The following is a 12,174-nucleotide window of genomic DNA, read 5'->3' as shown; positions in this document are numbered from 1 at the left end:
CCTCTAGCTCTCTTGCCTGGCAGCTCCATCCTCGTCATCCTTCTACCAATATACTCACTCTCTCTCCTCTGGATGTGTCCAAACCATCGAAGTCTGCTCTCTCTAACTTTGTCTCCAAAACATCGAACCTCGGCTGTCCCTCTGATGAGCTCATTTCTAATTTTATCCAACCTGGTCACTCCGAGAGCGAACCTCAACATCTTCATTTCCGCCACCTCCAGCTCTGCTTCCTGTTGTCTCTTCAGTGCCACCGTCTCTAATCCGTACATCATGGCTGGCCTCACCACTGTCTTATAAACTTTATCCTTCATCCCAGCAGAGACTCTTCTGTCACATAACACACCTGACACCTTCATCCACCCGTTCCATCCTGCTTGGAGCCGTTTCTTCACTTCCTGACCACACTCACCATTGCTCTGGACGGTTGACCCCAAGTATTTAAAGTCCTCCACCCTTGCTATCTCTTCTCCCTGTAGCCTCACTCTCCCCCCTCCACCCCTCTCATTCATGTACATATATTCTGTCTTACTTCGGCTAATCTTCATGCCTCTCCTTTCCAGTGCATGCCTCCACCTTTCTAACTGTTCCTCCACCTGCTCCCTGCTTTCACTGCAGATCACAATGTCATCTGCAAACATCATGGTCCACGGGGATTCCAGTCTAACCTCATCTGTCAGCCTATCCATCACCACTGCAAACAGGAAGGTGCTTAGCGCTGATCCCTGATGCAGTCCCACCTCCACCTTAAACTCCTGTCACACATACAGCACACCTCACGACTGTTCTGCTGCCCTCATGTCCTGTATTATTCTAGCAAGATGGCGCCTACCAGTGTGGTCGCCTCGGTAACGCGCTCTCTAGTATTGTTTTTGTGTTTTTCGTCCGTCTTTGGAGACCTTACACGACTCACTTACACAAGGGGAGACCTGCTAACCATCAAGGAGGCTACTCCGGACTTTCTGCCACCAACTTTCGCAAATCCGCTCAGTTTTTTCCCCGAGTTACTCACCGGAGCGGCGTCCGCGGTTTTCGGCGCATGGAGACAGAAGCGGTGCCACAGAGGAAAACGGGCCGGCATTCAGGTGAAACTCCGCAAGAGAGGACACAGGACACAGATTGGCGTCCCCGTCGATCCACCTCGCGAATGTACGCTCCCTACCCAACAAAATGGATGAGCTTCATCTTCTGTTAAAGACCAGTAAAGACTTCGGACGTTCCGCGGCCATGTGCTTCACGGAGACCTGGCTTTGCGACGCTGTACCCGATGGCGCCATCATGCTTCCCGGCTTCCACATTCATCAAGCGGAGCGCGACATGGAATCATCGGGGAAAACAAAGGGCGGCGGGATATGAATCTATATCATCGAAAAATGGTGTACGGACGTCACTGTGCTCAGCACACACTGCAGCCCGCATTTGGAGGCGCTATTTTTAAACCGTAAACCATTCTACTCGCCACGTGAGTTCGCATCATTCACACTGGCTTGAGTCTACATACCGCCTCAAGCTAACATGAACGCCGCACTGCTAACGTTCGCCGAACAAGTCAACGAAATTGGAAAAAAAACACCCGGACTCACACCTCGTGCCACCCTGGGCTCGTCTGATCACTGCTTAATTCACTTGATACCGATGTACAGGCAAGAACTTAAATGCGCGAAGCCTACAGTGAAAACAGTCAAAAAGTGGACCAATGAACCCAAGATGGAACTTCAAAGCTGTTTAGACTGCACAGACTGGAGTGTCTTTGAAAATTCAGCTGGCAGCCTGGATGAATATACGGACACTGTCACATCCTATATCAGTTTCTATGAACCCTAACTAACCTCATTTCGCCCATTCAACAACAACAAGCCGTGGTTCACTGCTAAACTTAAGCAGCTTCGCCAAGCTACGGAGGACGCATATCAGAGCGGGGACAGGGCCCTGTATAATCGAGCTAGAAACCAGCTGACTAAAGAAATTAACATTGCAAAGAGGAACTATGCAGCAAAGTTTGAAAAACAGTTTAGCGCAAACGACTCTAAATCAGTCTGGCATGCATTCCAATCGCTGACTAATTACAAGGGACGATCCCCCCATGCTGAGAACAATAGCACGCTAGCCAACGACTTGAATACCTTCAACTGCAGATTTGAAAAGGACAGTTTCACACCACACACCCACCCGGCCGCACCCGCGACCACAATCACATCTCTGACTTCTGCGTTAACCATCCATGAACAGGATGTGAGACGCATCTTCAAACAACAAAAGATTAACAAAGCGGCAGGCCCGGACCATGTGTCCCCATCCTGCCTCAAAGTCTGCGGACCAGCTCGCTCCAGTCTTCACTCAGATCTTCAATAGATCTCTGGAAATGTGCGAAGTTCCATCCTGTTTCAAACGCTCCACCATCATTCCAGTTCCCAAGAAACCTGCAATCTCTGGTCTGAATGACTACAGGCCTGTCGCTTTGACATCTGTGGTCATGAAGTCCTTTGAACGTCTCGTGCTGGACCACCTCAAGAGTGTCACAGGTCCCCTGCTGGATCCCCTGCAGTTTGCCTACCAAGCGAACAGGTCTGCGGATGATGCAGTCAACATGGGACTGCACTTCATCCTAGAACACCTCGACAGTGCAGGGACCGACGCGAGGATCCTGTTCGTGGACTTCAGCTCGGCGTTCAACACCCTCATCCCTGAACTCCTTTCATCCAAGCTTCTCCAGCTCAGCGTCTCACCTGCCATCTGCCAGTGGATTTACAGCTTTCTGACGGGCAGGTCAGGCTGGGGGAGGCCACCTCATCCACACGCAGCATCAGCACTGGGGCGCCCCAAGGTTGTGTCCTCTCTCCGCTGCTCTTCTCTCTCTACACGAACGACTGCACCTCAGCGAACCCGACTGTCAAACTCCTGAAGTTTGCAGATGACACCACTGTCATCGGCCTCATCAAGGACGGTGACGAGTCTGCATAGCGACAGGAAGCGGAGCGGCCGGAGCTGTGGTGCGGCCGACACAACCTGGAGCTGAACACGCTCGAGACTGTAGAGATGATCGTGGACTTCAGGAGGCATCCTTCACCACAGCTGCCCCTCACATTGTCCAGCTGCCTTGTGTCAACCGTCGAGACCTTCAAGCTCCTGGGAATTACAATCTCTCAGGACCTGAAGTGGGCGACCAACATCAACTCCGTCCTCAAAAAGGCCCAGCAGAGGATGTACTTCCTGCGGCTTCTGAGAAAGCACGGCCTGCCACCGGAGCTGCTGAGACAGTTCTACACAGCGGTCATCGAATCAGTCCTGTGTTCTTCCATCACAGTCTGGTTTGGTGCTGCTACAAAAAAGGACAAACTCCGACTGCAACGGACAATCAAAACTGCTGAAAGGATTGTCTGTACCCCCTACCCACCCTTGAGGACTTGCACGCTGCCAGAACTAAGACAAGGGTGTGCAAAATCCTCTCGGACTCTCCGCACCCCGGTCACCAGCTCTTCCAGCTCCTTCCCTCAGGTAGGCGCTACCGATCAATGCAAACTAGAACTAGTAGACATTCCAACAGCTTCTTCCCTCTTGCAATCAACTTCTTAAACTGCTAACCTATAATTCCATTACAACAAGCTGGCAATTTTTTGACTTGAGTTCGTTGTTACATTTCTGTGGGGCCAATTATGTATTACTCGTGCACTCACTGTGGTTGTCTCGCCATGCTGCACTATTTGCATATACTGGCCACTCATGCCAGAGTAGCATCTGCTCCATTTGCACACTGATTGAGGAGTATCTGTAACATTTGTACAACCAACATTGTCCCAGATGATCGCACTACTCGTCACTTTAAACGGCATACACTCCTTGAAGTCTCAGCGCCCTTTGCACAATAGTAATTGCACCGAACTATTGCAATATTAATCATTCGCACTGCTCTAAGTGCTAGAGGACTCTGCATATTTTTGCACAATTGTTTTTTGTCAATGTCTTTATGTCTCCAAAGTGTTCTGTAAATTGACTGTTGTGCTCCAACTACCGGAGACAAATTCCTTGTGTGCTTTGGACATACTTGGCAAATAAAGATGATTCTGATTCTGACATACTTCTCTGCCACTCCAGACTTCCACATGCAGTACCACAATTCCTCTCTGGGTACTCTGTCTTAGGCTTTCTCTAGATCTAAAAAGACACAATGTACCTCCTTCTGATATTCTCTGTACTTTTCTATCATCCTCAAGGGAAATAAAGCTTAAATAAAGGTACCGTATTTTCCGGACTATAGAGTGCATCAGAATACAAGCTATGCCCACAAACTTTGTAGAAATAATAAAAAAAAAAGTTGACATATATTAGCCGCACCAGACTATACGCCGCGGATATATACGTTGTGAAATTGGATATTTACACAGAGAGATTTTGTCAATGTTTATTTACATACCTTAATTGTTTCCAAACAGTGCCTCTTACACGATAGTAAAACGGCTCAAACATAACACAAAAGTCATTGTTTTTATTCATCCTCCTCCTGTTCACTGAAACAGCTGAAGTTGTCTTCTTCAGTGTCTGAGTTGAAGATCCTCAGAACATCGCCGTCACACACCATTTCAGTCTCTCTGTCAGTGTCGCTCTCAATGTCATTTTCATCTCGAGACATGGTTAACGCTGTTTTCCTCACGTAGCAGTCCAGCCTTTCGAAATCCATTGGTGATCGTAGATTCATTCACAGCGCTCCACGCTTTTAAGAGCCACTGGCAGACCTCAGAAAAGGATGATCTTTGCATGCGGCCAGTTTTTGTGAAAGATTTCTCGCCGCTGGTCATCCAAACCTCCCACTCACCTCGGAGTGCCGCTTTAAAAGCACAATAGACAGATTGATGGCTTTCAACTTAAAAGCTGCATCATACGCTTTTCTTTTGTACTTTCCATGATGAGGCTGTGAGAAATAAAAAATATTTTGTTCGTGCGTGTCGTGCTGCGTTTTTCGTTGAGTGCAGCAAAAACTAGCGTCGTCTTCTACACGCTGGAGGCATCTGCGCATAACAAACCCTAGTGCATTATGGGAAACGGTCATGTTTTAAGCATTTATATATAATCTATATTTTAGCCGCAGGGTTCAGACCGTGGTAAAAAAAGTAGCGGCTTGTAGTCCGGAAAATAAGGTACTCTTTCTAAGCATGAAACCAGACTGTTGCCCGCAAATGCTCACTTCTGTCCTGAGTCTACCTTCCACTACGCTTTCCCATAACGTCATTGTGTGGCTCATCAACTCTATTCCTCTATAGTTCCCACAGCTCCGCATATCACCGTTGCTCTTAAAAATGCGCACAAGCAAACTTTTCCTCCATTCCTCAGGCATCTTTTCACCCGCTAGAATTCTGTTGAACAAGCTGGTCAAAAGCTCCACAGCCACCTTTCCTAGATGCTTCCATACCTCCACAGGAATGTCATCAGGACCAACTTCCTTTCTATTTTTCATCCTCTTGAATGCCTTTCTAACTTCCCCCTTACTAATCATTGCCACTTCCTGGTTCATCACACTTGGCTCTTCTACTCTTCCTTCTCTCTAATTTTCCTCATTCATCAACTCCTCAAAGTATTCTTTCCATCTGTCCAGCACACTGCTGGCACCAGTCAACACATTTCCATCTCTATCCTGAATCACCCTAACCTGCTGCACATCCTTCCCATCTCTATCCCTCTGTCTGGCCAACCCATAGAGATCCTTTTCTCCTTCTTCAGTGTCTTAACCTGGCATACATGTTGTCATATGTCTCTTGTTTGGCCTTTGCCACCTCTACCTTTGCCCTACATCGCATCTCAATGTATTCCTTTCTCCTCTCCTCGGTCCTCTGTGTCCCACTTCTTCTTAGTTAACCTCTTTCCTTGTATGATTTCCTGTACTTTGAGGTCCCACCACCAAGTCTCCTTCTCTCCTTTCCTGCCAGAAGATACACCAATTACTCTTCTGCCTGTCTCTCTGATCACCTTGGCTGTAGTGCTTCTGGAAGCTCCTCCTGTCCACCAAGAGCCTGTCTCACTTTGTCCCGAAAAGCCGCACAACACTCTTCCTTTCTCAGCTTCCACCACATGGTTCTCTGCTCTGCCTTTGTCTTCCTAATCTTCCTCCCCACCACCAGAGTCATTTTACACACCACAATCCTATGCTGTCTAGCCACACTCTCCCCTACCACTACCTTACAGTCAGTAACCTCCTTCAGATGACATCGTCTGCAAAGTCTACCGCCATCTGTCCCTTGATGTTCCTTACCTGGATGGTGAACTTACCCATCACTTCTATTTCCTTCACCATGTCCATTACAATCTGCACCAATCACGACTCTCTCTCTGTCTGGCATGCTCAGAACTACTTCGTCTAGCTCCTTCCAGAATTTATCTTTCGCCTCTTGGTCACATCCTACCTGTGGGGCATAGCCACTAATCACATTATACATAAGACCCTCAATTTCAAGTTTCAGCCTCATCACTCGATCTGATATTCTTTTCACCTCCAAGACATTATTAGCTAACGCTTCTTTTAAAATATCCCCTACTCCATTTCTCTTCCCATCTACACCATGGTAAAATAATTTAAACCCTCCCCCTAAACTTCTCGCCTTACTGCCTTTCCGCCTGCTCTCCTGGACACACAATATATCAACCTTTCTCCTAATCATCCTGTCAACCAACTCCCGAGACTTTCCTGTCATAGTCCCTACATTCAAAGTCCCCACATTCAATTCTAGGCTCTGTGCTTTCCTCTTTTCTTTCTGCCTAAGAACCCACTTTCCACCTCTCCTTCGTCTTCGACCCACAGTAGCTGAATTTCCACCGGCGCCCTGCAGGTTAACGGTGCCGGGGGCGGACATTGTTAACCCGGGCCACGACCGATCCGGTATGGAATTCTTTCGATGAACGCTCATATTTGTTTAGCAAAGTTTTAAGCCGGATGCCCTTCCTGACGCAACCCTCTGCATTTATCCGGGCTTGGTACCGGCCTCCAGTTTGCACTGGGTTGTGCCCCCCATAGAGCTGCATTATGTAATGGACCTAGACAGTTCCACAAAATGTCCACTGAAAATTCCCTTTCTGGTGATTCGTGAGTGGGGGACGAATGAATTATTCAGAATTCGGAATAATTCACTCTAGGGCTGCAGCTCTCAAATATTTTGTCGTCGAGTATCCTACTACAAGTTTTATCGAGTAATTCAGTATTTGGATAAGTTAGATTTTTATTTATTTATTTTTAAAATTTAAATAAAATTCAGTTTTGCTTGGTTAAAGAGCAATTTTGAATATGCAAGAAAAAATGAGCCCTTTCAATTAATATTTAGCGAGCAATTGGTTTTCTTTTTTAGATAACTTTTTTGTTAAATTCACATTGAGAAGTAAGCTGTATTTTCTTGTCTAAACATTTGCAGTGAGGCAATATCAATCAAATAAAAATAAATAAAACAAATACAAACTTCAGTTTAAACTTAGAATTTCTTGTAAGTATAAAAAACATAAGGCATTAATTAAAAAACGCATAAACAGTCTGTGTTGTGCACCTTCACTTGAGAAGCTAGCATTTTAGCATGTGACATAATACAGTATAGGTTCAAGGCTGTGCGTTTAGAAGCTTATAGACCAGCTGACTAAACTCAAACACTTTGAGAGGAAGTACAAATATATGCAACTAACACAATGGCATAACATGAACCAATACTTTAATAGTAATGCGTAGCTTGGATTGATGTGAAACAATTGTTGGCTGAGTACGGCTGCAAGCATCACGTATTGCCACGGAACACGCATGGCCAAGCTTATAGCAAACTTGACGTGCCAAATGAGAACTCAAACATGTAAAGAAGTGCGCCACTTCTAAAGCATGGTTCTCCACAGGCTTCAAACACACGAACGGTAACCACATTAACCAAAGCCATGCTTAAGGAACGTTATTGGGTACGTAACTGACATCAAAGAAATGAGCCGCAGCTATCAATTAAATCTACGTGGCGCTGAAAATAGTCACAGAAAAAGGCAGGAAACACAGTGGTGTGACAAATGAGCAATTCAAACTTAAGTCACTAAATAGTGGACTCACTGTGGTTCAAAGACGCACATGATCACCGCAGTGTTGTACAAATCCAAATATATCAGCGTAAAAAGTCAATTGCATTCACTGCTCCGTGGTAGATATTTTTTGGTCCTCGAAATACTTGAGTATTCGTTGCAGCCCTCATTCACTCCTTCCCCACTCCCGAATCACCATACTGGGATTTTTACATAGTGGACTTCATTTGTCCTTAGTCGTATCGTCAAGGATGGGTGCGTCTTTGTTGTTCTGCTTGACCATTGGTCAGTGTGCACGGTCATAAACTGCACAGAACTCAACAGTTTTGATTTCCCTCTCTATTTACTTCTGGGATTTTTTTACTGCGGTCGGTCCAGCCGAAAATTTTAATTCGAGGCAGCCGCTACAGCGATTGTTTCTTACCGTGACACGCCACCTATCGGCCAACGTGCTGAGAGGGCCAAGTTAAAAATAAAAGCTTCACATATTAGTACGTTGGGCATCAATGCCGTTTTAGGCTTTTATTTTGAAGTTGGCCCCGGTGCCGGCGTTTAATAAAGCCTTAACCATAAGTTCGTCCCCTGGTGGCAGGCACTGATGCTCTTTTCATATGCAGCAGTGCCCTGTGTTGGAAATTCCTCTTTTGTAGAATAATCAAGGAAGCTATCTTGTCTTCCCCCCCCTACCCCCCCCTCCTCAATACAAAGAGCTAATTACATGATATAAACAAAAAGAGACAGAAGTGGAAAAGACAGAGGGGGAGCTGTCCTAATGCTCTATGCAAGCCCTCACACTCTTTGAAGCCGAAACTCCCAAAAGACAGATTATAAGGTACTGCAGTCAGATTCAGTAAATTTAAATAATCATGACATTCCCACGCAGTTACAACAGCTGACTTGGTAGCTGGTGGGAATGTCCTTGGATAGGACAAACAATGGCCTGCTGCTATTAGCAAGGCTAGACATTTCAGAGAAGTTACACCAGAGTTATGGAGCAATAAAAGAATACATTAAGGCATTAAGACCTTATAAATGTGAATATATGTAATTTTGCCAACTCAGCCCGCACTTTAAATGTAAATTGCCAACGACCAGGCTCATTTAATCGTGGCAGCCAAAATCGCGATCATGATTAAAATTTTATTAATTGTGCAATAGTAGGGCTGCTACTACCACCGCTAGTTTGAACCAACTGTAGGTATGTAACTATTTCTATATCTCACGGTTCGGTTTTATCACGGTATTAATCTCATTGTACGATAATTGTGAGAAAGCTCACGGTATTGCAGTAAGACTCATGGTATTGCAGGAAGGTTCACGGTACAGGTGGAGCCAAGAGGCGAACGCAGGAGAACCGAAAAACCTATTCTTCTCGGTAGGTTTTAATAGTTTCTGTATGTTTTCCCACAGGTTTTTGTAAACAAAACATCTTGAAATCATATTACAGTGCACTTCTATCCATGTCCATCCAATGTTTACATTCACATACAGTGCAAAACCTACAAAACGCTGTTATTGCTGCAGCAATAATCATGCTATGCTCACAATAACTGGCCCTTGAGAAATTGTCTGTTCAATAATTGAACAGTATTTATCGTCATATTTGTACGGAGTGGATCTGTTATTTCATTTTTTAGGACTAATGGGATGGATTGGTGGACGGATATGTTGTAACGGGAGTCAGAATTGTTATTGTCTCTCTGTGTGATGTTCTTTTACCTACGACTTTCGACTTGAGATAAACACTCTCTAGCACACCACTAAAGAGTGATACTGTTACAATATGCTTTGCCGGATCGTCTCTTCGACGAGGCGGCGGCGGCATGAGGAGACCTGACTCAGGTGGCTTCCCGGTGGCGGCTGCCGCGAGCCAGGATGCGGGCTGCGTGAAACGGAGGTCCACTGGCAACCGATCCCGGCCCATGGGTTTGCATTTGCTGGGGTGAACAAGGCGCCTCTTGCACAATCGATTGTGAAACGACGCTCTGACAGCCGTAGTACGAGTTGCAATGCTTCTGCATCCCTTCCAACGCGAGCCTTGAGGTCATGTGGGCCAGTCATTGCATTTCTTGTGATGTACCCACGCAGTTACGTAGGTTACGCGACCAATATGGGTGCGTTTACGCTCAAATGAGGAAGTGAAGCGCTCTAGCGGCTAAGCGGCGTGGCTTCGTATAGCCAGACCAAAGTAAATTTTAAGCACAAAAGCATATATACAAGCATTTATACAGAGACAAGACCACGACAATATTGAAGCACTTTTAGTATCGCAATATTGTGAATATTGTGACATTCCTAACCAACTGTAATCCATTAACAGTTGGTTTGAAGAGAGGGATGATGGAAAGAGCCGCTGGTGCTCTTTCAATCGTTTTATTAAACAAACTAACAGAATACAGTAAACACGAGGACATTCTTAGCACACCTGCTGATCACCTCCACTCTAGACCAGAGGTCACCAACCTGGTGCTCACGGGCACCAGGTAGCCCCTTAGCACCGCCCCCAAGGACCACATGAATGACCCGTGAGCCTGTTCTAGAAATATCTCACCAGTAATGACATTGTGATGTGCTAGGAATGTTGTAGAATGTTCAAGTGGTCAGAGATTTATAGAAATAAAGTGTTGAGTTTTAGCAGTTCCCGAATTGTTGTGAGAGATCATTAACATGATAAATGATTAACATTAATTATTATTGACTGCACGGTGGACGACTGGTTGGAGCGTCTGCCTCACAGTTCTGAGGACCGGGGTTCAATCCCTGGCCCCGCCCGTGTGGAGTTTGCATGTTGTCCCCGTGCCTGCGTGGCTTTTCTCCGGGCACTCCGGTTTCCTCCCACATCCCCCAAAAAAACATGCATGGTAGGTTAATTGAAGTCTCCAAATTGCCCCAAGGTGCGAATGGTTGTTTGTTTATGTGTGCCCTGCGATTGGCTGGCAACCAGTTCAGTGTGTACCCCGCCTCCTGCCTGATGATAACTGGGATAGGCTCCTAACCCTTCACACATTTGTCATAGATACTACAGTGTAGAACGTGAGGATGGCGACCCCAAGTGGGCAAAAGTAATACCTGCACCTCACGTGCATATATTTTGGCATTACTTGCATGATGCTTTAACGTCTTTTAATGGGACAGTCCGTCAATGGCCACATTGTCAATGTTGTCACCGTAGTGACGAGATGGAAGAGGCGAACACCATGGAAACCAATGACAGTGACTACGACCCCAACAAGGAAGCCAAGAAAGAGGTATGTGAATGTGGCAGTTGCCGTGGCGACCAGCAGACCCACTCTGAGCGGGACGAGTTCGGCGTTTTTCACAGCCCAACAACCTGGCGGACCCGCCGCCGCCGGCCTCCAAGTTGGCACCGGGCCGCCGGGAGCACCAGACGCTGCAGCACCGCCACCACCAGCGCTCGCGATGCCGCCCCCCCAAAGGCATGTACCTGACCCAGGATGACGTGGTGGCCGTCTCCTGTAGCGCCGCCGCCGCCAACACCCTCCTGCGTCAGCTGGATATGGAACTGGTGTCCCTCAAGAGGCAGGTAGGGTGCGCTATGATGGAACCGCCCGCTCGTAGCCACCGTGTAAACATGACCACTCACGTCAAGACAGGCACTTCTCCACTTAGGAACATTATACTTGGCAACATAGCAACTAACCATTATTTTATTCATCCCTTCATCTGTCCGTTATTTTCTATGAATTGAATCGAACCGCTCCACCGTTTGTGTTGAAATATTTTTTCTTACATGGGGAACAAAAGGCAAGATTTCATATTCTCATATTCTGTTCAAGATGTTATCTTCTCATTATGCTTATCTACTATTAGCTGCTGTTTGCATCAATCTACAAAGTATATATTATTTAAAAAAAAAAAAAAATCATTTTAAACATCGCATCTACTCTCCTACAAAGTCCGCCATGTCTTTTCACTCCTGCGAGTGTGTGAATTTGAGAGAATGTGACGCGTGTTCACATCACATTCCAAAATTGTGACTTGGATTTTAGGGCTGCCCCATTATGGAAAAAATTATCCTGATTATTTTGATTAATACTGAAACCCTAACGCCTAACCCTATACTTAATAAACTGTTTTTTATTAATTTCAAAACTTTGTATTTATTCAAATACCAAAACTGAAGTTTGAATA

General features: G+C 45.9%; 1 protein-coding gene across 2 annotated transcripts in view; it reads left to right on the top strand.

Annotated features, from left to right (window-relative positions):
* rcor3 (REST corepressor 3) overlaps positions 1 to 12,174 on the top strand; it is a 52,362-nt gene that overhangs the window by 5,515 nt on the left and 34,673 nt on the right. The window contains exons 8-10 of one of the 2 annotated variants that reach the window (XM_061679472.1): positions 9,332 to 9,397; positions 11,195 to 11,270; positions 11,345 to 11,566. In XM_061679472.1, the coding sequence (XP_061535456.1) occupies positions 9,332 to 9,397; positions 11,195 to 11,270; positions 11,345 to 11,566 (364 nt within the window). The remainder of the gene's footprint in view (positions 1 to 9,331; positions 9,398 to 11,194; positions 11,271 to 11,344; positions 11,567 to 12,174) is intronic. The other variant, XM_061679473.1, reaches the window with a different exon arrangement.

Source organism: Phycodurus eques, chromosome 6, assembly GCF_024500275.1.
Source record: "Phycodurus eques isolate BA_2022a chromosome 6, UOR_Pequ_1.1, whole genome shotgun sequence".
Lineage (NCBI taxonomy): Eukaryota > Metazoa > Chordata > Actinopteri > Syngnathiformes > Syngnathidae > Phycodurus > Phycodurus eques.
The sequence above is the reverse complement of the archived record's forward strand: the minus strand, read 5'-3'. Positions and strand labels throughout refer to the sequence as shown.